The 26,065-nt window shown below is 40.1% G+C and overlaps 1 protein-coding gene across 1 annotated transcript in view; it reads left to right on the top strand.

Annotated features, from left to right (window-relative positions):
* The first annotated feature begins 4,801 nt into the window (after window positions 1-4,801).
* Window positions 4,802-26,065, top strand: part of LOC137046322 (organic cation/carnitine transporter 2-like) — a 62,622-nt gene continuing 41,358 nt past the window's right edge. Inside the window, exon 1 of the mRNA XM_067423482.1 lies at window positions 4,802-5,654. Within this exon, the coding sequence (XP_067279583.1) occupies window positions 5,259-5,654 (396 nt within the window). The 5' untranslated portion in view covers window positions 4,802-5,258. The remainder of the gene's footprint in view (window positions 5,655-26,065) is intronic.

Raw genomic sequence — 26,065 nt, 5'->3', positions numbered from 1 at the left:
GGGAGTGATTGCTTTCATTTCATCTCATGAACTGGAGCGCGCGTCTCATAAATAAACCGAAACTCAGCAGGCTATACTCGCCTCACAGACATGACAAATATGCGTATAGAAAGCTTGAAATGACCACTTTTAAACGAAACGATTCGAAGATATTTAATTAAGCAAAGTGCAGTGTTGACGCGAGCAGCTCTTGACTCAGAGGGTTTCTGTTTATAATGCTGCGCTCCATCACTGCTCGAGCTGTGAGTTTAACACGCATTTACACTAATCCTGATTTGTGCAACATTGTAGCCTACACATTTGTTTCTTAGTTGTTGTATTAGTTCTTACTTTGCTAAATATATATATAATTTCTGATTATAGCATAGCTTTCTGTCCACCCAATTAGACTAGTAAAGTAGGCTAATGATTAAAAAAAAAAAACGCTTGATCACGGGCCCGGCCCAACCCGACCCGAGGATAGTGCAGGGAAATCTCAGCCCGACCCGGCCCACGGGTCGGTTCGGGTCAGGTTCGGGCTCGGGCTCGGGTAGAGAATCTAAACTCTATTGCCAAGTCTGGAATGGGGCTGCATTTAGGCTACTGTTGCTTTGGGGTGTTTGTAGCCTATAGTCCACAGGTTAAAATGTCTTTACTTAAGCATTATTTCTACCGCCCGCGCCCCGCGTTTTGAGATATTTTTTGGCCGGGATTCGCTACTTTTGATTAGCAATTGGAGGGGTTTTGTTATTCAGACCTGGCAACTCTGTCCCTTGGTTCGCCCTTCGTGCCCTTCCGCACTTTGAAGGTGTTGCCTGGCCTTCGAAGTGCGCACCCTTCACTTTGGGACACAGCTTGTGATCGCTGTTTCAGGTGTGTTAGATTGGGGTTGGAGCTAAACTCTGCAGGACAGCAGCCCTCCAGGACCGAGTTTGGGGAACCCTGCCTTACAACATATACACAAAGCAAATGAGGATAACGAGGTGCAGGTGACTGACAACTAATTAACCGACTGGGGAAAACACAAACACAAAGTTCTAAGAACTTTTTTTTTAAGAATGAACTTAACTTTAAAACATTGTTTCTAAATGTTTTCTGAACTTTCGTGTTAAGGGAATGATCTATTTTATTATTCTTCAAAGATTATGGTAATGATAATTAGTTCTGAGCACCGATGGTGTGAGGAGCCTATTGAAATTGCTCAGCCTATTCTTCTTCTTCTCCCAAATGAGTCACTTTTTGAAGAGCCTAAAACGCTCAAACTCTTGAAACTTTGCACACACGTCAGAAGTGGTGAACATTTATGTCTGATATGGGTTTCAAAATTAGGTGTGGTAAAATAGCACCACCTACACAATTCAATTAAGCGCCGTTCAAGCTACATTCCATGTATGAGTATGAAATTCGGTAGACAAATGTTACAGTCCAATACCTACAAAAAATTATGAAACCCCAACAGGAATTGAGATATTTTGAATTTTCTCTGCAACACTTTTGCTGTTTTTAGAATCTCCTAGAGATTTAATCAGATCAACGTCATATTTGCACAGTCTAATCTAAAGGCCTTGGTGATGTGAAATTGTGATGATCTTGAGTTTTTGTTGGAGGATGTGTCTGTGGTGGCCTGACAAAATCTGACCGTGGAGATCCACTTTTGTGATATGACTGAAGCGTGATGTTGTGCCGCTTCCCGTCATTTGGGCGTTAAAATTGGTTCAAATGCAGCGCTGCCTTCCCAGAATGCTGTGCGCGCGCGTAAAAGTCGCTTGACGTCACCCATAGGAATAAAGTGGAGCGCGGCGCGACAGAATAGATAGAACTATTGCTAAAGTAACGTCAACTTAAACCTGTGTATGATAGGCTACAAACAACTCGCATCAACAGTGTAAAAGTATAAGCCTATAGCCTGCATTACAAAACAAAGAACAAATGGAGCAGTTAGGCCTACTTTGTTACATTTACAAATAGCTTGCATATTACAAACAAATAAAAAGAGGCCTATGCTTTAAAAAAGAATATAGAAAAAAGCTTTTGTGGTGAGGTTTTGGTGGAGACTTTCGGTAAAGAACCGCTGTCAGTGAGCAACATTAATCATTCATTCAAATAAAAGACTTAATTTTGCAGTACAGTAAGTCAACGGTTTTCGTTTATTTATTTTGGTTTAGCTTTAAATGACAAATATGGTATTTGATTTAGCTTATTTTTCTCTGTGACATTTTTACAGTGTTGACAGTATGAAAATAATTTTTCAGTATTGATGATTGTTCAGCCAACGTTTTACATTTGTTATCCCCAGTCTCTCTCTTTCTCTAGGAGGCATTTAAGGTGGTGCCTTAGAGCAGGGGTTTTCAAAGTGAGGTCCCCCAGGGGTCCTCCAGAAGGCTCTAAGGGGTCCCCAGAAGCTTTCAGAGAATAAAAAGACAGAGGAAAAACTGAATAAAGTCTACTGAATAATCTAAATGTGTTACATTTCTAAATGTTTCTCTGCCGTACACATTCAAGAATTGTATATGTTTGCTCTGTATCTTTAGTGGATATCTTTATATACTCAACATAGTCCCCTTTATCTCTCTCACTGGGGTTGTAAGGCAGTATTCTTATGCAAGCTGCTTATATATACATTTATTGTGAAAGTTGCTTATTCTGCTTAAAGGGTTAGTTCACCCAAAAATGAAATGTCTGTCATTAACTCCTCTCCCTAATGTCGCTCCACACCCATAAGACCTCCGCTCATCTTCACACACAGTTTAAGATATTTTATATTGAGTCTGAGAGCGTATGCAAGTGTATGCACACTAGACTGTCCATGTCCAGAAAGGGAATAAAAACATCATCACAGTCGTCCATTTGAGACATCAGTGGGTTAATTAGAGTCTCTTGAAGAGAGAGTAGAGTCTCTCCAAAAATAACACAAACTACGACTTTATTCAGCATTGGCTTCTCTTCCAGGTTTGTTTTCAAACCTCAAATAAAGATTGGAACGGTTATGAATCAGTGAATTGATTCATGATTCGGATCGCGGGTCAAACTGCTGAAATCACGTGACATTGGCTCCTCTAATGTCAAGTGACATTAGAGGAGAGGCTGGGTGGGGCCAGGGAGACAACTAACTGAGGTGGAGCCGAAGAGGCAAACTGGAGGAAAGGAGGGCCCGGCAGAGCCAGTGGGGTGGAGGGTTGAGGCGAAGCTGCTGACTCTAGAGCAGTGGCGTAGGCAGAATAACATTTTTGGTCCGGCCTTGACTTTCACGCGGGGAGGGGTGGATATTGTGCAGTGGTGGAGCCATATATGTGCCACCTGCAAATTATGTCTATTCTTTCAGGTAAAATAACGGACAGACTAATTTCAGAATATCATATTCTGAATATTCATTTCAGTCTTATCTCTGAGCCTATTGAAAAAATGTATAACACCCTTTAAAACTACCACATCTCAGTCAGTGTCACTGTAAACATAACCCAAAACTGTAGCTTCAACCTGTCCACATACAAACCATGAGCAGTGGTTACAACACACGATAGGCACTTTATTTCCACTTTTCAAGTATTTCCTTCATTTTTTGAAAATAAAAGCCTTTCCGATCTGATATGTGATGGGGCAAAAGGAAGTAGAGCGAGTTCAGCAAACGGAGGATTTCGAACCTCTGATTGAATTGCATCAAAATTTAAAGCCAGAGGAGAGGCTGTGTGGGACCATTTGATATGAAGGAGACTTGGATCTGGGCAGCGAAGACTTGGTGCTAGGCCTAACCAGCAATGACTTGAAAGACATGGAACTATATGGGGCCAGCGGTCTTGATGAACTCCACCAATATGCCCTCGACAACAGCACACACATATATGCCAGCACACACACTTGGCTCAGGTCTGAAGTCTGGCTCGGGCTTTGGCTCTGTCGCTTGACAGACTCAGGCAAATCAGCAGTGGGCTCTATATTTTTCTGACGGCTGGCTGGGCTCTCTGTCTTGAGTGGGTCCTGGCAAGGGCCTCCTCATGTCCTCTAGGCAGACGGTCATTGCTGAGCTATTTTGGACCAGCACTCACTAGGTCCCTCGAGGACTATCCATGGCCAGGCATGCCTTCGGCCACTCGTTGAGGCTCAATATATTCAATCAAACACCAATTTAAAGAATTATTAACATACAGTAATTCATCTCATTATTGGTTCATTACCCCCACCTGGGCTCCCTCTTGATTTTTCCCTTTATAAGCTCCTTGTGTTTGTTAGTCTCTGTTGGATCGTTGTTTGGTCATGTCTACATCTCCCTTTCCCATTATCCTCTGGTATGTTTGTTTTGAAGTTTTGTTTTGAGTATTGTTATGTGTTTTGTTTATTTTGGTTAATAAAACCGATCCGTTCTGCGCTTGAGTCCTCATCTTAGTTTTTCATTATTTGAACATCACAGAATGGGACTCGAGTGGACTCAGGAATAAGTCCAATTCCTAAATGTTTTTCCTAATAATGTATTGCCATTCAAATCAAATTATTAATATCAACAATTGAATTTGAATTGCAGTCTGTGCTGAGATTTAACTAGTGGAAATACTATTACAGATATCAAGAATTAACATTTTAGCTAGTGAAAATGTAATTGTTGATATTAAGAATTCATATCCTGGGAATGAATGAATGAATGAATCAATGAATGAATGAAAGCCAGGCTTGCCATACAAAAGTCCATTCTTGATATCAACAAAAAGTTATTTCAAAAATATATAATTTTTATATCAATAATTCAATTGTCACTTAAATGTTATTTTCTGATATCATGAATGTCATTGCTAGTAAGATATTTGAAATTGCTCTCCTAATTATTGGTTATCAGAAATAACAAATGTCATGTTGAAATAGCCTACAGTTATAGATATCAAGAAGTACCTATAGTTTTTACTAGTGGAAATCTATTCCTGATATGAACAATAAGCATTTTCACAAGGTGAAAATTTAATTGTTGACATAAAGAATGCATATCCTGCGAATGGTTAAAAGATAAACGGCTTGCCATACTATACACATTGGGATGCAGGGAATGTCAAGGTTTTTCTCGCCTCAGCGCACGGCGTTCAGAGAGGCGGAGCTGGACTTCATTCGGCTCTGCGGTTATAGAAGCACATGATGAAGAGCATCGCTACTGAGAAATGTTAACAGATGCGCCGTGTGTGTGACGCTATACTCGAAACTGCGCGTGAGGGGAGTTTGGTTAAGGTTAGCCTCCTCCCATCTGTGTGTGAGCATCCGCACTGAATGCCAGATCGGGTTTGAGATGAGCTGCGACTATCATGAACTCTCCAGACTACGATGACAGCACCGCGTTCCTGGGGGACTGGGGGCCTTTCCAGAGGACTGTGTTCGCTCTTCTGTGTTTTAGCATTATTCCCAATGGCTTCACGGGGTTATCCATGGTTTTCATGGGCGATACCCCCGCTCATCACTGCCTCATCCCCGCGGCTCTGAACATCACGGATGAATGGAGAAACGCGTCTATTCCTCTGGAGGAGGAGGAGGACTCTCGCCTCAGCAAATGCTCCAGACCCCGAGTGGACATCATCAAGAATTACTCGGACATTGGTTTGCTCCCGTGGGTGGATGTGAATGTCTCAAATATTCCTCGAGAAACCTGTTTGGACGGATGGGTGTATGATAAAGGAACGTACATCTCCACGATTGTTACAGAGGTTCGTTTTTCGATGCTTTCTCCTTACTTCAGCAAAACCAGAGCCAGTAGTGTATAATATACGCAGCAGCAGTTCAGATTGGCGTGTAGTAAGAGCTCAACCTGTGCATCGGGGAAAGCGCGTTCATTTGGCCCGTTAGTAGGGCAGAGGTCACGCTTTTCTCAGCTCTGTAGACATGAGGTTTTGACTACAGAAACAACTGAGCATTTGCACGTTTTTGATGCAAGTGTCCTACAGAAAAAGATACAGTGCAGAGTCAACACGCTTTCTGTTATAGGATATATAATGACTTTACAGCTATAAGCAGTAAGATGATTATGAAACAAAATTAAAAAAAAAAAAAAAAGCACAAAAAGTATTAAGGTGACAAAACTATTTGGAACAACTCAAAGTTCATAATTTAATATAAGTGTGACATTTATAAGCAACACTCTTCATGTGTTGTGTTAATAAGTAAATGATACTTATTTGTGATACAGAATTCCCAAAGATGTTTCTAATTTAAAGTCGGCATGATATTGAAAATGCATGCAATGTAACTTACATTATGATGTACAGTGCATCCAGAAAGTATTCACAGCGCGTCACTGTTTTCACATTTTAAGCCTTATTTCAAAATGGATTACATGAATTATTTTTTCCTCAACTCTACAAGCAATACCCCATAATGACAACATGAAAGATGTATGTTTAAAATCTTTGAAAAAGTATTAAGAAAATAAATGAATAAAAAAAAAACCTGCTCGGCACACCTATTTTTTGGGCAGTTTCTCCCATTCTTCTTTGCAGGACCTCTCAAGCTCCATCAGGTTGGATGAGGAGCATCAGTGCACAGCCATTTTCAGATCTCTCCAGAGATGTTCAATCAGGTTCAAGTCAGGGCTCTGGCTGGGCCACTCAAGCACATTCCCAGAGTTGTCCCGTAGCCACTCCTGTGTTATCTTGGCTTTGTGTTTATGGTCGTTGTGCTGTTGGAAGATGAACCTTCGCCCCAGTCTGAGGTCCAGAGCGCTCTGGAACCGGTTTTCATCAACGATGTCTCTGTAAATTGCTGCCTTCATCTTTCCCTCAATCCTGACTAGTCTCCCAGTTCCTGCTGAAAACATCCCCTCAGCATGATGCTGCCACCACTATAGTTCACTGTAGGGATCGTATTGGACAGGTGATGAGCGGTGCTTGGTTTCCTCCAAGGTCAAAGAAAATGCCTGAAGAGCTCAGAGACAGAATTGTGGCAAGGCAGAGATCTGGCCATGGTTACAAAAAAAGTTCTGCTACCCTTAAGGTTCCTAAGAGCACAATGGCCTCCATAATCCTTAAATGAAGACATTTGGGACGACCAGAACCCTTCCTAGAGCCGGCCGTCCAGCCAAACTGAGCTGTCGGGGGAGAAGAGCCTTGGTGAGAGAGGTAAAGAAGAACCCAAAGATCACTGTAGCTGAGCTCCAGAGATGCAGAGATTGGAGAAAGTTGTAGAAAGCCAACCATCACTGCAGCCCTCCACCAGTCAGGGCTTTATGGCAGAGTGGCCTGACGGAAGTTAGTAAGTGAGTAAAATTTGTTTGTATATTACTTTTATAAGCCTCTCCTCGGTTCAAGACACATGCAAGTTTGCTAAAAAACAAACAATTGAAGGACTCAAAGATGGTGAGAAATAAGATTCTCTGGTCTGATGAGACCAAGATATAACTTTTTGGCCTTAATTCTAAGCGGTATGTGTGGAGAAAAATACCACCTGTCCTTACAGTCCCGACAGTGAAGCCTGGTGGTGGCAGCATCATGCTGTGGGGGTGTTTTTCAGCTGCAGGGACAGGACGACTGGTTGCAATCGAGGGAAAGATGAATGTGGCCAAGTACAGGGATATCCTGGACGAAAACCTTCTCCAGAGTGCTCAAGACCTCAGACTGGGCCGAAGGTTCACCTTCCACCAAGACAATGACCCTGAGCACACAGCTAAGATAATGAAGGAGTGGCTTCACATCAACTCCGTGACTGTTCTTGAATGGCCCAGCCAGAGCCCTGACTTAAACCCAGTTGAGCATCTCTGGAGAGACCTGAACATGGCTGTCCACCAACGTTTACCATCCAACCTGACAGAACTGGAGAGGATCTGCAGGAGGAATGGCAGAGGATCCCAAATCCAGGAGTGAAAAACGTGTTTCATCTTTCCCAAAAAGACTCATGGCTGTATTATGTCAAAAGGGTGCTTCTACTAAACACTGAGCAAAGGGTCTCAATACTGAGGACCATGTGATATTTCAGTTTCCCTTTTTAATAAATCTGCAATAATGTCAACAATTCTGTGTGTTTCTGTCAATGTGGGGTGCTGTGTGTACATTAATGAGAAAAAATGAACTTAAATGATTTTAGCAAATGGCTGCAATATAACAAAAAGTGAAACATTTAAAGGGACCTGAATACTTTCCTTACCCCACAGTAAGGAGAACATTTTTGCGATAAAACATTGGTAATTTCTCTGGGTTTAGTTGTTGTGTTTCAGCGCTGTTGTGTGAAGAGCACGTTCTCAACGCATTCTGACCAGCACAGTCAAGTTCGCTTGTGCATATATGTCATTATGAGCATATAAGTCGTAATATTAAAGGTCCCATTCTTCGCGTGTTTTCAAAGCTTTGATTATGTTTACAGTGTGCAATATAACATGAGTTCATGTTTCGTGTGTAAAAAAACACAGTATTTTTCACACAATTTACTTATCTGTACAGCGCTGTTTTCTCTGTCCTAAAAACGGCCTGATGATTTCCTTGTTCTATGAAGTCCCTCCTTCAGAAACACGTAACGAGTTCTGATTGGGCCAGCGCTTCCCGCGCTGTGATTGGACAGCAGCTTAGCGCACTTTGCCCGGAAAGGTCCCGTCTCTTACCATAACGCTTAATGTTTTTGCAAAAATGTCTATATTGCCTTATTAATTTGAGCCGGAATCAGACCCGGAGAATATCGAAGAGGATCGATTACAACCTGCTCAGGAAAGACTTTAGCTGGATGTTTCAGAATGGTAATCTGTCTATTCAGGAGTTTAAACTGATCATTACACACACCAACAATCGATGGTGTCTGAATAAGTTACTATACTTTTATATGCTAAGTTTTTCAGATTAGTTTCAATTACCATCTAACGTTAGTTAACAAAGCTAAACAGCGTTGCACTTTGTGTCATGAGTTACATAAACTGTTAAACGGACCGACTTAATAAAATACACTTACCGGTTGTGGTAACGTTACATAAACAACGCCTTCTCCAGACAAAGAGGGAACTGCGTCATCTTTTAAGAATAATCTTTATGCGAATCCGGCATTAAACTGATTAAGATTGAGGAAGCAGTCCTCAGCAAAATTTGCTGCACATAGTTTCATTGATCTCGTACAGTGTCCGTGGGAAGGCCAAACAAAGGTGATTTGACTCCGGGATGAAAATAACCGTTTCAATGGCATGGCGACAAACACACTCTACAAAAACAACGCTTCCTATTCTCGACCTGCGAGAGCAAAAGGGTTCGTCAACAGACGGTTCTAGTTGCGTCATTAAACCTGGAAGTGCAGGGCTGTAGTCCAAACCGGCCGTTCGCTGTCGGCTTTGAAATGGAACTAATAAAACATTTATAAAACAGTAATAAAACATTTCCTTATTGTCTGTGTGGAGGCAATTGCATTTTGATTATTTTTATGCAGCCTCAGTAATGCTGTCAAATAACAAGTTTGCATTATTTAGATGTTTTATTTTTTGTTGGGCAATAGATTTTTTGGTAAATAAGGTAAATTACAAATAAGGTCTTGCTTTTTGTTAATGCATTAACTAACACAAACAAACAGAGAGCAATAACCTTTGTTAATGTTAGTGTTTATTAACAGTCCATTCACAGTACATTACCTAATGATAACAGACAGCACTTTGGATCTGAACATTTTGAGATTAACATGAACTAAGATGAATAAATCCTGTAGAAATACATTTGTTCATTCATTGTTGATTACTAATGCTAACAAATTAAACCTTATTGTAAAGTGTTAGCCTTTTTTAAATAAAGAAAGTTGGTCATAGGAGTGTAAAATGAATATGAAACGTTAAGGAATCTTACACTGGGTCAAACTAGGCTACTGTACTGTATATGTTTGATTTATGTAGAAGTATTTGGGACATGGCTTTTAATGGTGAGACTTTTGTTTTTGTAATCAGGCTCTCAAAGTTTATCACAAAAAATATTTATATATTGGTTACCGGCTTTAAAATATAAATCATTATTGGTTAACGATATATCGGCCAAAATTTTCATATCAGTGTGTCCCTGAATTTAATCCATTTTGGAATAAGTTTCACACTAAGATCAGTAAGGGTCGATACTTATTTCATGCCAAATTCAATGTTTTGCCTATATCAGTAACTTGGATTTTGAGTTAAAAATGGATTTTGAGTTTTTTTTTAAAATGTCCCCTTCTACAAATGAATAAAATCACATTAATTAGGGCCCAAGCCCTGAAAGGGCGCAGAGCCCTATTGTTCTTCTAAGGATTATTTGTTATTATTATTAGGGCCCAAGCCCTGAAAGGGCGAAGAGCCCTATTGTTCTTCTAAGGATTATTATTAGGGCCCAAGCCCTGAAAGGGCGCAGAGCCCTATTGTTCTTCTAAGGATTATTAGGGCCCAAGCCCTGAAAGGGCGCAGAGCCCTATTGTTCTTCTAAGGATTATTATTATTAGGGCCCAAGCCCTGAAAGGGCGCAGAGCCCTATTGTTCTTCTAAGGATTATTAGGGCCCAAGCCCTGAAAGGGCGCAGAGCCCTATTGTTCTTCTAAGGACAATTTAGCTTTTTCGACTATTCTGGCACTTTCGGGGCCCTTATCATGCTCGAAAACTCTTGAAACTTTGCACACACATCGGAATCTGCGGCCATCAGGGCTGGACCAAAGCTGGAACCTGGGCGTGGCAGGGGGGCTCGACAGCGCCCCCTAAAGTGGGGTCTGAAAACATGGTCTATAAATCAAACACACTTGCACGTACATATATGAAACTCGGTACACATATAGAGCTCATCGGGCCGAACAACTTTCGTGCTCTAAGTTATGTGTCAGCCCAACAGGAAGTGAGCTATTATGGGTTGTTCGGAAAACGCATGCTCTGGAATTTGCGATACTCCTCCTGGCCGATTCACCCGATCAGCACCAAACTCGGTCAGCATGAAGTCAAGACATTGAGGATGCTAAATTGCGAGCAACTTTTTGATATCTCAAACGGTTAGGCTGTGGCGAGGAGACGAATTTATGGCGAGAAAAGGGAAACAGGAAGTGTGTTATAACTTCTGCATTCATTAATTCATATTGATTAAACTTCAGCTGTGTGTTCGTTGTAAGAGGCCGATCACATGGATATGACTTTTGTGAGTCAAAGTTATAGCGCCACCAACTGGCAGCAGGAAGTGTGTCACTTTCAAAATGCTTTGAAATCACCAACTTATTTTTACCCGATTTACTTCAAACTTCATCAGTATAATGTCAAAACATAGCAGATATAAAGCTGGTAAGCACTTCCTGATATTGTATATACTGTTGCCACGGCAACACATCAAACTATAACATTCTTTTTCGCTGCTTTTGAGACTCTTAAAATGCTTCAAATTACATGAAACTCAACACACACATCAGACATGCTGTCCAGTAGATAAGGGCAAAGACTCAGAAACAGGCGTGGTGGAGGAGCTCAGTAGCGCCATCTTTTGACAAAAGTAATGCAATCTTTTGTCAAAAGTGGGGGGGTTAGTTTTATCTTCAGTCACCAAACTCTGTATATACATTGTTCTCTTTGAGCTGAACAACTTTCTAATTTACAGTCATTAGCTCCGACGAACAGGAACTCAGATATTTAGGGCTTAAGGTGTGAGGACCTTATTGTAATTGCTCAAACCATCATTTTTCTTTTCCCAAATGAATTACAGTTTTGAGGGCCTAAACACGCATGAAAACTCATGAAACTTTGCACACGCATCAGAAGTGGTGAAAACATACATCTGATATGGGTTTCAGAATTAGGTGTGGCAAAATGGTTCGATAGCGCCACCTACAAAATTTAAATTAAGCGTCATTCGTGCTACGTTTCATGTATGAGTATGAAAATTCGGTAGATGCATTCAACAGCCCAATACCTACAAAAAAGATCCAAGGCGCCAAATCTGAAAAACCAACAGGAACTGAGATATTTTGAATTTTCTTTGGTAAATTGGTGCAGTTTTTGCCATTGCCAGACGTTGTACTTTAACAAACTCCTCCTAGAGATTGAATCATATCAACATCGTATTTGCACAGTCTAATCTAAAGGCCTTTGTGGCGTTAAATTGGAAAGATCTTGAGTTTTCCCTGAAGGGTGTGTCCGTGGCGGCCTCACAAATGTTGATGTTTCGCCATGACACAGGAATTTGTTGTACCTCAGGCATACAATGTCCGATCTGCCTCAAACTTCACATGTTTGACAAGGGTCCTGGCCTGAGGACATCTAAATTCCAATATTCAGTCAAAGTTATAGCGCCACCAACTGGCAGCAGGATGTGTCACTTTTTGAAAATGTTTTGAATCACTGTCTTACTTTCACCCGATTTACTTCATCAGTATAATGTGAAAACATGACAGATATAGACATACGAATGGATTTCTGATATTTTATATACTGTTGCTATGGCAAAGTGTCATTTTAATTATCTTTTTGGGTGTTTTTGAGACTTAGCATGCTTGAAATTGTGTGTGTGTGTGTGTGTGTGTGTGTGTGTGTGTGTGTGTGTGTGTGTGTGTGTGTGTGTGTGTGTGTGTGTGTGTGTTTTCTGGGCTTTACAGAAGGTCATTTGCTGTTTTTGAAGAGACACATGTCTTAAAATTAATTATTTACTGATAAAAATCTAATTGATTTAAAAAGTAAATTTCACATGATTTTCTAGTTTATAAGTTGTCTGGCTATCACCAGACCAAGCTCAATTTAAGATTGATCAATGAGCATTATTTGAATGACTCTGTATGCAATTGGATAGTCAACTAAACAGACTGCTAAACTCGCCAGGTGAATAAGTTAGTCTGTGATTTGTTCCCGCAAAAGTGTAACAGAAGCAGTAGAAATGAATGTACGGGTTTTCAGACTGTGTTGCAGGGCGAAGTCAAATCGCTGGCAGATCAGGCTACGTTTACCCAGTCAGTCTAAGTAAATTTTATAATAAAGTTTATAATAAACTTCCATAAAATTTAGACGCGCATCTTACTCTTACCTGACACTAATATTAAAATCAGTGTGCACAAATATCTATCACTTTATTGTGAAAAATAAGTAAAAAGCTAAAACATATTATATCTTTAATTAAATACTGGTCTTCTGAACTTACAAAATTTTGAGCTGCAAAAAATACATTTGCACATAACTGAAAGTGATATCCTAATACTTTTAATTGTTTTCTATAACATGGGCTTTAAAGAAGGTCATGTGCTGTGTTTGCAAAGATCACGTATGACACCTCTTTAAACGAATTATTTATTGATAGAATTCAAATGGGTAAAAAAAAAATGCATTTCACATGAATTTATAAAAAGAGTCTGTTTATAATAAACTTCCATAAATTATATGCACGCATATTACTCTTACCTGACACTGATATTAAAATCATTGTTGCGGTCTCTGTGATTTGGCTTTATTTATTTATTTTATTTTATTTAAAAAAAATATTGAATGCCACATATTGAAATAAAAACAAGTATGCTTTTTGCTGCATAAGATTGGTGAACAATCACAAGCTACAGTAGGTCAAAAACACATAAAGAGAAGTGTAAGGATAATACAACATCAGCATTTGGACAGTATTCTGCACTCATTTTGAAATTGACATTTGACATCATCTGACATAAAATTAATGAATAAAATGTAATTGATCTCAGAGATGTGAGTGTTGTGGTTCCTGGTCATAGCAGCACCAGTTGCTGCAGTTAATGAGGTGAATTCAAATGACTTTGACATAGTCCCATTATTTATTTCTTCTTTCTAAATGCCTATTGCTTGCTGTGCACAGTTAAGCTGATGCCACCGGGGTGGCGGTGCCCCCGGCTTGGGCCCGTCATCGCTGCTCGCAGCTTTAATTATTATTTATTATTATTTTTTTTACCGACTATTTGGGCATTTTTGGGGCCTTTCCCATGCTCGAAAACTCTTGAAACTTTGCACACGCATCAGAATGCGCGGCCATCAGGGCCGGGCTGAGGCTGGGACCCGGGCGTGGCAAGGAGGCTCGACAGCGCCCCCTAAAGTGGGGTCTGAAAACGGGGTCTATAAATCAAACACACTTGCACGTACATATATGAAACTCGGTACACATATAGAGCTCATCGGGCCGAACAACTTTCGTGCTCTAAGTTATGCGTCAGCCCAACAGGAAGTGAGCTATTATGGGTTGTTCGGAAAACGCATGCTGTGGAATTTGCGATACTCCTCCTAGACGATTCACCCGATCAGCACCAAACTCGGTCAGCCTGAAGTCAAGACACTGAGGATGCTAAATTGCGAGCAACTTTTTGATATCTCAAACGGTTTGGCCGTGGCGAAGAGACGAATTTATGGCGAGAAAAGGCAAACAGGAAGTGTATTATAACTTCTGCATACATTAATTCATTTTGATGAAACTTCAGCTGTGTGTTCGTTGTAAGAGGACGATCACATGGATATGACTTTTGTGAGTCAAAGTTATAGCGCCACCAACTGGCAGCAGGAAGTGTGTCACTTTCAAAATTGCTTTAAATCCCCATCTTATTTTCACCCGATTTACTTCAAACTTCATCAGTATTATGTCAAAACATAGCAGATATAGACATATGAATGGATTCCTGATTCTAGAAAAACTGTTGTCATGGCAACGTGTCAAAGTCTAATAATCTTTTTTGGTGTTTTTGAGACTCTTCACATGCTTGAAATTGCATGAAACTCAACACACACATCAGACATGCTGTCCAGAAGATGCAAGCAAAGATTCAGAAACGGGCGTGGTAGAGGGGCTCAGTAGCGCCATCTTTTGTCCAAAGTGGGGGGTTAGTTTTATCTACATTCACCAAACTCGGTATATATATTGTACATTTCGAGCCGGACAACTTTCTAATTTACAGTCATTAGCTGTGACCGACAGGAAGTCAGATAATTTGGTTGGAAGATAACAAGAGGTCGAAAGCGAGCTCTGAGTTTTTACCCTCTCCTCAAAAGCGATTCATTCAATCTCCTCCAAACTCGGACAACATAAAGTAAATATACAGAAGATGCTAAAATGCGAACGGTTATTGGATATCTCAAACGGTGTTCCCGTAGCAAAAGCCTAAAAAAGATAAAATAAGCACACAAGTGCCTGGTTCATTAATAAGGCTATACTCCCACCTGCTGGTTATTCTATATATCACACTGTTTTTTTGTTTTGTTTTTTTTTCAACACTTATGCTCTAACTTAAATGACCAGTAGAGGGCAATATTGTATAAGTTTTCAAGCAAAAAACCTTGCCTCTGTGTGTGTGTGTGAATGGTTTTCTAGCCTGGTGGGGACTTAAACCTGAATGCACACAGACTCATGGGGACTTCCCAATGGGTACAAAAGCTTATAAATCAGACAGAAGGAGTTCTTTTGAAAATGTAAAAATGCAGAAAGTTTTGTGTGATGGGTAGGTTTTGGGGTAGGAGCAGTGTAGGAGGACAAAATATGGTTTGTACAGCATAAAAACCATTATGTCTATGGTGAGTCCCCAAACAGATAGTGAACCAGACATGAGTGAGTGAGTGTGTGTGTGTGTGTGTGTGTGTGTGTGTGTGTGTGTGTGTGTGTGTGTGTGTGTGGGGTGGGGTGGGGGGGGGGGGGATGGGCTGAACTGATAAGAGTTGCCTGCAGCATACTTTAGCATTACTAGTGTGTGTGTGTGTGTGTGTGTGTGTGTGTGTGTGTGTGTGTGTGTGTGTGTGTTCTTTTTTCTAGCCTGGTGGGGACTTCAACCTGAATGCACACAGACTCATGGGGACACGTGTCACTGATTTCTACAGTGAGTGTGTGTGTGTGTGTGTGTGTGTGTGTGTGTGTGTGTGTGTGTGTGTGTGTGTGTGTGTGTGTGTGTGTGTGTGTGTGTGTGTGTGAGAGAGAGAGCCACTCTTCTGTCTAAAAAGATTACCTCTCAATGCTTTGGCCTGCATTAAAGGATTAAACATATTATTCTGGGTTTGAATAAAAAAAATCATGTATAAAACCAGTTTATTTGTAGGGCATTGACAATATTGTTTTATATAATTAGTTAAATAATTGTGTTAATACCAATAATTATTAATAAAAATATATAAATATAAAAAAACATTACTAACAAAAGAAAAAACACATTTAATTGTCTTTAAAAAGAAAAGGAAAAAATAAGTAGTGTGTGTAACTTAAAAATGAGAAGAATAATGCCTTTTGTTTAAGGACAAAAATGAGAACCAATGAGCTACCGGCATATAGAATAACCAGAAGGTGAGAGTGTAGCCTTATTTAGTAACCAGGTTGGATATGTCCTAGGAACACTGTCTTGAAGATAAAACTATTGTTGTTATTGCAAAACAGTGAAATAAAAACAATGATCTCTCACTGTTTAGATTTTGTGTCTGTCATTCCCCTTCCCCCTCACTCTCCCTCTCTCAGGATCACTCTATGTGTGTGTGTGTGTGTGTGTGTGTGTGTGTGTGTGTGTGTGTGTGTGTGTGTGTGTGTGTGTGTGTGTGTGGAGGGGGTCTCTCTCACTCTGTGTGTCACCTTGTCTCTTGTTTTTTCATAATTTAACCCTTTCATATCATAGGCTATCAGCAATATCTATCACTTTATTGTGAAAAATAAGTTTTAAAAAATGTATTATATATATATTGAGCTGCAAAAAATACATTTGCACATAATTGAAAGTGATGTCCTAATACTTTTAATTGTTTTCTATAACATGGGCTTTAAAGAAGGTCATGCGCTGTGTTTGCAAAGATCACGTATGACACCTCTTTAAACGAATTATTTATTGATAAAATTCAAATGGATTAAAAAAAAAAATTCACATGATCTTATAAAAGTGGCTGTTTATAATAAACTTCTATAAATTTTATGCACGCATATTACTCTTACCTGACACTGATATTAAAATCATTGTTGCGGTCTCTGTGATTTGGCTTAATTTATTTTTAAGAGAAGTGTAAGGATAATACAACTTCAGCATTTGGACAGTATTCTGCACTCATTTGAAATTGACATTTGACATCACCTGACATAAAATTAAAGAATAAAATGTAATTGATCTCAGAGATGTGAGTGTTGTGGTTCCTGGACATAGCAGCACCAGTTGCTGCAGTTAATGAGGTGAATTCAAATGAATTTGACATAGTCCCATTATTTATTTTTTCCCATATTAAATGCCTATTGCATGCTGTGCACAGTTAAGCTGATGCCACCGGGGTGGCGGTGCCCCCGGCTTGGGCCCGTCATCGCTGCTCGCAGCTTTAATTAGGGCCCAAGCCCTGAAAGGGCGCAGAGCCCTATTGTTCTTCTAAGGATTATTTGTTATTATTATTATTATTATTATTATTTTTTTACGCGACTATTTGGGCATTTTTGGGGCCCTTCCCATGCTCGAAAACTCTTGAAACTTTGCACACGCATCAGAATGCGCGGCCATCAGGGCCGGGCTGAGGCTGGGACCCGGGCGTGGCAGGGGGGCTCGACAGCGCCCCCTAAAGTGGGGTCTGAAAACATGGTCTATAAATCAAACCAACTTGCACGTACATATATGAAACTCGGTACACATATAGAGCTCATCGGGCCGAACAACTTTCGTGCTCTAAGTTATGCGTCAGCCCAACAGGAAGTGAGCTATTATGGGTTGTTCGGAAAACGCATGCTGTGGAATTTGCGATACTCCTCCTAGACGATTCACCCGATCAGCACCAAACTCAGTCAGCATGAAGTCAAGACACTGAGGATGCCAAATTGCGAGCAACTTTCTGATTTCTCAAACGGTTTGGCCGTGGCGAAGAGACGAATTTATGGCGAGAAAAAGGAAACAGGAAGTGTGTTATAACTTTTGCATACATTAATTCATTTTGATGAAACTTCAGCTGTGTGTTCGTTGTAAGAGGCCGATCACATGGATATGACTTTTGTGAGACAAAGTTATAGCGCCACCAACTGGCAGCAGGAAGTGTGTCACTTTCAAAATTGCTTTAAATCCCCATCTTATTTTCACCCGATTTACTTCAAACTTTATCAGTATAATGTCAAAACATGGCAGATATAGACATATGAATGGATTCCTGATTCTAGAAAAACTGTTGTCATGGCAATGTGTCAAAGTCCAATAATTTTTTTGGTGTTTTTGAGACTCTTCACATGCTTGAAATTGCATGAAACTCAACACACACATCAGACATGCTGTCCAGAAGATGCAAGCAAAGATTCAGAAACGGGCGTGGTAGAGGGGCTCAGTAGCGCCATCTTTTGTCCAAAGCGGGGGGTTAGTTTTATCTACATTCACCAAACTCGGTATATATATTGTACATTTTGAGCCGGACAACTTTCTAATGTACTGTCATTAGCTCTGACCAACAGGAAGTCAGATAATTTGGTTGGAAGATAACAAGAAGTCGAAAGCGAGCTCTGAGTTTTTACCTTCTCCTCAAAAGCGATTCATTCAATCTCCTCCAAACTCGGACAACATGAAGCAAATATACAGAAGATGCTAAAATGTGAACGGTTATTGGATATCTCAAACGGTTTTCCCTTAGCAAAAGGCTAAAAAAGACAAAAGAGAGACACAAGTAACTGGTTCATAAATAAGGCTATACTCCCACCTGCTGGTTATTCTATATAGCACACTGTTTTTTTTTCAACACTTATGCTCTCACTTAAATGACCAATAGAGGGCAATATTGTATAAGTTTTCAAGCAAAAAAACCTTACCTCTGTGTGTGTGTGTGAATGGTTTTCTAGCCTGGTGGGGACTTAAACCTGAATGCACACAGACTCATGGGGACTTCCCAATGGGTACAAAAGCTTATAAATCAAACAGAATGAGTTACTTTGAAAAGGTGAAAATGCAGAAAGTTGTGTGATGGGTAGGTTTAGGGGCAGGAGCAGTGTATGAGGACAGAATATATGGTTTGTACAGCATAAAAACCATCACATCTATGGTGAGTCCCCAGAAAAAGATAGTGAACCAGACATGAGTGTGTGTGTGTGTGTGTGTGTGTGTGTGTGTGTGTGTGTGTGTGAGGGGCAGGGGCGGGGGGGTGAAGGGGGGTGTTGTGGATGGGGGGATGGGCTGAGCTGATTTGAGTTGCCTGCAGCATACTTCAGCATTACTACTGTGTGTGTGTGTGTGTGTGTGTGTGTGTGTGTGTGTGTGTGTGTGTGTGTTGTTCTAGCCTGGTGGGGACTTCAACCTGAATGCACACAGACTCATGGGGACACATGTCACTGTAGGGGCCTAAATTGAGGTCCCAATGGGTACAAAAGCTTATAAATCATACAGAATGAGTTATTTTGAAAATGTAAAAATGCAGAAAGTTTTGTGAAATGGGTAGGTTTAGGGGTAGGGGCAGGAGGACAGAATATATGGTTTGTAAAGCATAAAAACCATTACGTCTATGAGTCCCCAGAAAGATAGTGAACCAGACATGAGTGTGTGTGTGTGTGTGTGTGTGTGTGTGTGTGTGTGTGTGTGTGTGTGTGTGTGTGTGTGTGTGTGTGTGTGTGTGTGTGTGTGTGTGTGTGTGTGTGTGTGTGTGTGTGTGTGTGTGCGCTAAAAAGATTACCTCTCAATGCTGTGCTTTGGCCTGCATTAAATGATAAAACATATTATTCTGGGTTTGAATAAAAAAATAAATGTATAAAACCAGTTTATTTGTAGGGCATTGACAATATTGTTTTATATAATTAGTTAAATAATTGTGTTAATACAAATAATTATTAATAAAACATAAATATTTAAAAAAAATTACTAACAAAGGAAAAAACACATTTAATTGTCTTTTTCAACAAAAAGTAATTGGTGTGTGTAACTTAAAAATGAGAAGATTAATGTTTAAGGACAAAAATGATAACCAATGAGCTACCGGTATATAGAATAACCAGAAGTTGGAAGTGTAGCCTTATTTAGTAACCAGGTTGGATATGTCCTAGGGAACACTGTTTTGAAGATAAAACTATTGTTGTTATTGGAAAACAGTGTTTTCAGACAGTGAAATAAAAACAATGTTCTCTCACTGTTTAGATTTTGTGTCTGTCATTCCCCCTCCCCCCTCCCTCTCCCTCTCTTAGGATCACTGTGTGTGTGTGTGTGTGTGTGTGTGGAGGGGGTCTCTCTCACTCTGTGTGTGTGTCACCTTTTCTCTTGTGTTTTCATAATTTAACCCTTTCATATCATAGGCTATCACAAATATCTATCACTTTATTGTGAAAAATAAGTAAAAAACTAAAACATATATTATATCTTTAATTAAATACTGGTCTTCTGAACTTACAAAATTTTGAGCTGCAAAAAATATATTTGCACATAATTGAAAGTGATATCCTAATACTTTTAATTGTTTTCTATAACATGGGCTTTAAAGAAGGTCATGTGCTGTGTTTGCAAAGATCACGTATGACACCTCTTTAAACTAATTATTTATTGATAGAATTCAAATGGATAAAAAAAGTTAATTTCACATGATCTTATTAAAGTGCCTGTTTATAATAAACTTCCATAAATTATATGCACGCATATTACTCTTACCTGACACTGATATTAAAATCATTGTTGCGGTCTCTGTGATTTGGCTTAATTTATTTTTAAGAGAAGTGTAAGGATAATACAACTTCAGCATTTGGACAGTATTCTGCACTCATTTGAAATTGACATTTGACATCATCTGACATAAAATTAAAGAATAAAATGTAATTGATCTCAGAGATGTGAGTGTTGTGGTTCCTGGTCATAGCAGCACCAGTTGCTGCAGTTAATGAGGTGAATTCAATTGACTTTGACATAGTCCCTTTATTTATTTTTTCCCATATTAAATGCCTATTGGCCTGCTGTGCACAGTTAAGCTGATGCCACCGGGGTGGCGGTGCCCCCGGCTTGGGCCCGTCATCGCTGCTCGCAGCTTTAATTATTATTATTATTATTATCTTTTCGCCTTTTGGGCATTTTTGGGGCACTTAACGTGCTCGAAAACTCTTGAAACTTTGCACACACATCGGAATGCGCGGCCAACAGGGTCTGGTAGAGGCCTTTGCCCCGGGCGTGGCAGGGGGGCTCAACAGCGCCCCCTTGAAAAACAGGGTCTATATATTAAACACACTTGCACGTACATGTATGAAACTCGGTACACTTATAGATCTCATCGGGCCAAACAACTTCCGCACTCATAGTCATAAGCTTCGCCCAACAGGAAGTGAGCTATAATGGGTTGTTCGGAAAACGCATGCTCTGGAATTTGCGGTACTCCTCCTAGACGATTCACCCGATCAGCACCAAACTCGGTCAGCCTGAAGTCAAGACACTGAGGATGCTAAATTGCAAGCAACTTTTTGATATCTCAAACGGTTTGGCCGTGGCGAAGAGACAAATTTATGGCGAGAAAAGGGAAACAGGAAGTGTGTTATAACTTTTGCGTACATTAATTCATTTTGATGAAACTTCAGCTGTGTGTTCGTTGTAAGAGGCCGATCACATGGACATGACTTTTGTGAGTCAAAGTTATAGCGCCACCAACTGGCAGCAGGAAGTGTGTCACTTTTGTCCAAAGTGGGGGGATTAGTTTTATCTACATTCACCAAACTCGGTATATATATTGTACATTTCGAGCCGGACAACTTTCTAATTTACAGTCATTAGCTCTGACCAACAGGAAGTCAGATAATTTGGTTGGAAGATAACAAGAAGTGGCAAAGCGAGCTCTGAGTTTTTACCTTCTCCTCAAAAGCGATTCATTCAATCTCCTCCAAACTCGGACAACATAAAGTAAATATACAGAAGATGCTAAAATGCGAACGGTTATTGGATATCTCAAACGGTGTTCCCGTAGCAAAAGCCTAAAAAACACAAAATAAGAACACAAGTGCCTGGTTCATAAATAAGGCTATACTCCCACCTGCTGGTTATTCTCTATATCACACTGTTTTTTTTTTTGTTTTTTTTCAACACTTATGCTCTCACTTAAATGACCAGTAGAGGGCAATATTGTATAAGTTTTCAAGCAAAAAAACATTACCTCTGTGTGTGTGTGTGAATGGTTTTCTAGCCTGGTGGGGACTTAAACCTGAATGCACACAGACTCATGGGGACTTCCCAATGGGTACAAAAGCTTATAAATCAAACAGAATGAGTTACTTTGAAAAGGTGAAAATGCAGAAAGTTGTGTGATGGGAAGGTTTTGGGGTAGGAGCAGTGTAGGAGGACAGAATATATGGTTTGTACAGCATAAAAACCATTACATCTATGGTGAGTCCCCAGAAAAAGATAGTGAACCAGACATGAGCGTGTGTGTGTGTGTGTGTGTGTGTGAGGGGCAGGGGCAGGGGTGGGGGGGGGGGTTGTTGTGGATGGGGGGATGGGCTGAGCTGATTTGAGTTGCCTGCAGCATACTTCAGCATTACTACTGTGTGTGTGTGTGTGTGTGTGTGTGTGTGTGTGTGTGTGTGTGTGTGTGTGTGTGTGTGTGTGTGTGTGTGTGTGTTGTTCTAGCCTGGTGTGGACTTCAACCTGAATGCACACAGACTCATGGGGACACATGTCACTGTAGGGGCCTAAATTGAGGTCCCAATGGGTACAAAAGCTTATAAATCATACAGAATGAGTTCTTTTGAAAATGTAAAAATGCAGAAAGTTTTGTGAAATGGGTAGGTTTAGGGGTAGGAGCAGTGTAGGAGGACAGAATATATGGTTTGTAAAGCATAAAAACCATTACGTCTATGAGTCCCCAGAAAGATAGTGAACCAGACATGAGTGTGTGTGTGTGTGTGTGTGTGTGTGTGTGTGTGTGTGTGTGTGTGTGTGTGTGTGTGTGTGTGTGTGTGTGTGTGTGTGTGTGTGTGTGCGTGTGTGTGTGCGTGTGCGTGTGCGCTAAAAAGATTACCTCTCAATGCTGTGCTTTGGCCTGCATTAAAGGATAAAACATATTATTCTGGGTTTGAATAAAAAAATAAATGTATAAAACCAGTTTATTTGTAGGGCATTGACAATATTGTTTTATATAATTAGTTAAATAATTGTGTTAATACAAATAATTATTAATAAAACATAAATATTTAAAAAAAAATTACTAACAAAGGAAAAAACACATTTAATTGTCTTTTTCAACAAAAAGTAATTGGTGTGTGTAACTTAAAAATGAGAAGATTAATGTGTAAGGACAAAAATGATAACCAATGAGCTACCGGTATATAGAATAACCAGAAGTTGGGAGTGTAGCCTTATTTAGTAACCAGGTTGGACATGTCCTAGGGAACACTGTTTTGAAGATAAAACTATTGTTGTTATTGCAAAACAGTGTTTTCAGACAGTGAAATAAAAACAATGATCTCTCACTGTTTAGATTTTGTGTCTGTCATTCCCCCTCCCCCCTCCCTCTCCCTCTCTTAGGATCACTATGTGTGTGTGTGTGTGTGTGTGTGTGTGTGTGTGTGTGTGTGTGTGTGTGTGTGTGTGTGTGTGTGTGTGGAGGGGGTCTCTCTCACTCTGTGTGTGTGTCACCTTTTCTCTTGTGTTTTCATAATTTAACCCTTTCATATCATAGGCTATCACAAATATCTATCACTTTATTGTGAAAAATAAGTAAAAAACAAAAACATATATTATATCTTTAATTAAATACTGGTCTTCTGAACTTACAAAATTTTGAGCTGCAAAAAATATATTTGCACATAATTGAAAGTGATGTCCTAATACTTTTAATTGTTTTCTTTAACATTGGCTTTAAAGAAGGTCATGCGCTGTGTTTGCAAAGATCACGTATGACACCTCTTTAAACTAATTATTTATTGATAGAATTCAAATGGATAAAAAAAGTTAATTTCACATGATCTTATTAAAGTGCCTGTTTATAATAAACTTCCATAAATTATATGCACGCATATTACTCTTACCTGCACTGATATTAAAATAATTGTTGCGGTCTCTGTGATTTGGCTTAATTTAATTTTTAAGAGAAGTGTAAGGATAATACAACTTCAGCATTTGGACAGTGTTCTGAACTCATTTGAAATTGACATTTGACATCATCTGACATAAAATTAATGAATAAAATGTAATTGATCTCATAGATGTGACTTGTGGTTCCTGGTCATAGCAGCACCAGTTGCTGCAGTTAATGAGGTGAATTCAAATGACTTTGACAGAGTCCCTTTATTTATTTTTTCCCATATTAAATGCCTATTGGCCTGCTGTGCACAGGTAAGCTGATGCCACCGGGGTGGCGGTGCCACCGGCTTGGGCCCGTCATCGCTGCTCGCAGCTTTAATTATTAGGGCCCAAGCCCTGAAAGGGCGAAGAGCCCTATTGTTCTTCTAAGGATTATTAGGGCCCAAGCCCTGAAAGGGCGCAGAGCCCTATTGTTCTTCTAAGGATTATTATTATTTATTATTATTTTTTTTACCGACTATTTGGGCATTTTTGGGGCCTTTCCCATGCTCGAAAACTCTTGAATCTTTGCACACGCATCAGAATGCGCGGCCATCAGGGCCGGGCTGAGGCTGGGACCCGGGCGTGGCAAGGAGGCTCGACAGCGCCCCCTAAAGTGGGGTCTGAAAACGGGGTCTATAAATCAAACACACTTGCACGTACATATATGAAACTCGGTACACATATAGAGCTCATCGGGCCGAACAACTTTCGTGCTCTAAGTTATGCGTCAGCCCAACAGGAAGTGAGCTATTATGGGTTGTTCGGAAAACGCATGCTGTGGAATTTGCGGTACTCCTCCTAGACGATTGACCCGATCAGCACCAAACTCGGTCAGCATGAAGTCAAGACACTGAGGATGCTAAATTGCGAGCAACTTTTTGATATCTCAAACGGTTTGGCCGTGGCGAAGAGACGAATTTATGGCGAGAAAAGGCAAACAGGAAGTGTATTATAACTTCTGTATACATTAATTCATTTTGATGAAACTTCAGCTGTGTGTTCGTTGTAAGAGGACGATCACATGGATATGACTTTTGTGAGTCAAAGTTATAGCGCCACCAACTGGCAGCAGGAAGTGTGTCACTTTCAAAATTGCTTTAAATCCCCATCTTATTTTCACCCGATTTACTTCAAACTTCATCAGTATTATGTCAAAACATGGCAGATATAGACATATGAATGGATTCCTGATTCTAGAAAAACTGTTGTCATGGCAACGTGTCAAAGTCTAATAATCTTTTTTGGTGTTTTTGAGACTCTTCACATGCTTGAAATTGCATGAAACTCAACACACACATCAGACATGCTGTCCAGAAGATGCAAGCAAAGATTCAGAAACGGGCGTGGTAGAGGGGCTCAGTAGCGCCATCTTTTGTCCAAAGTGGGGGGTTAGTTTTATCTACATTCACCAAACTCGGTATATATATTGTACATTTCGAGCCGGACAACTTTCTAATTTACAGTCATTAGCTGTGACCGACAGGAAGTCAGATAATTTGGTTGGAAGATAACAAGAGGTCGAAAGCGAGCTCTGAGTTTTTACCCTCTCCTCAAAAGCGATTCATTCAATCTCCTCCAAACTCGGACAACATAAAGTAAATATACAGAAGATGCTAAAATGCGAACGGTTATTGGATATCTCAAACGGTGTTCCCGTAGCAAAAGCCTAAAAAAGATAAAATAAGCACACAAGTGCCTGGTTCATTAATAAGGCTATACTCCCACCTGCTGGTTATTCTATATAGCACACAGTTTTTTTTTGTTTTTTTTTGTTCAACACTTATGCTCTCACTTAAATGACCAGTAGAGGGCAATATTGTATAAGTTTTCAAGCAAAAAACCTTGCCTCTGTGTGTGTGTGAGAATGGTTTTCTAGCCTGGTGGGGACTAAAACCTGAATGCACACAGACTCACGGGGACTTCCCAATGGGTACAAAAGCTTATAAATCAGACAGAAGGAGTTCTTTTGAAAATGTAAAAATGCAGAAAGTTTTGTGTGATGGGCTGAACTGATAAGAGTTGCCTGCAGCATACTTTAGCATTACTAGTGTGTGTGTGTGTGTGTGTGTGTGTGTGTGTGTGTGTGTGTGTGTGTGTGTGTGTGTGTGTGTGTGTGTGTTCTTTTTTCTAGCCTGGTGGGGACTTCAACCTGAATGCACACAGACTCATGGGGACACGTGTCACTGATTTCTACAGTGAGTGTGTGTGTGTGTGTGTGTGTGTGTGTGTGTGTGTGTGTGTGTGT

Source organism: Pseudorasbora parva, chromosome 18, assembly GCF_024679245.1.
Source record: "Pseudorasbora parva isolate DD20220531a chromosome 18, ASM2467924v1, whole genome shotgun sequence".
In the NCBI taxonomy this organism is placed as follows: Eukaryota; Metazoa; Chordata; class Actinopteri; order Cypriniformes; family Gobionidae; genus Pseudorasbora; species Pseudorasbora parva.
The sequence above is the reverse complement of the archived record's forward strand: the minus strand, read 5'-3'. Positions and strand labels throughout refer to the sequence as shown.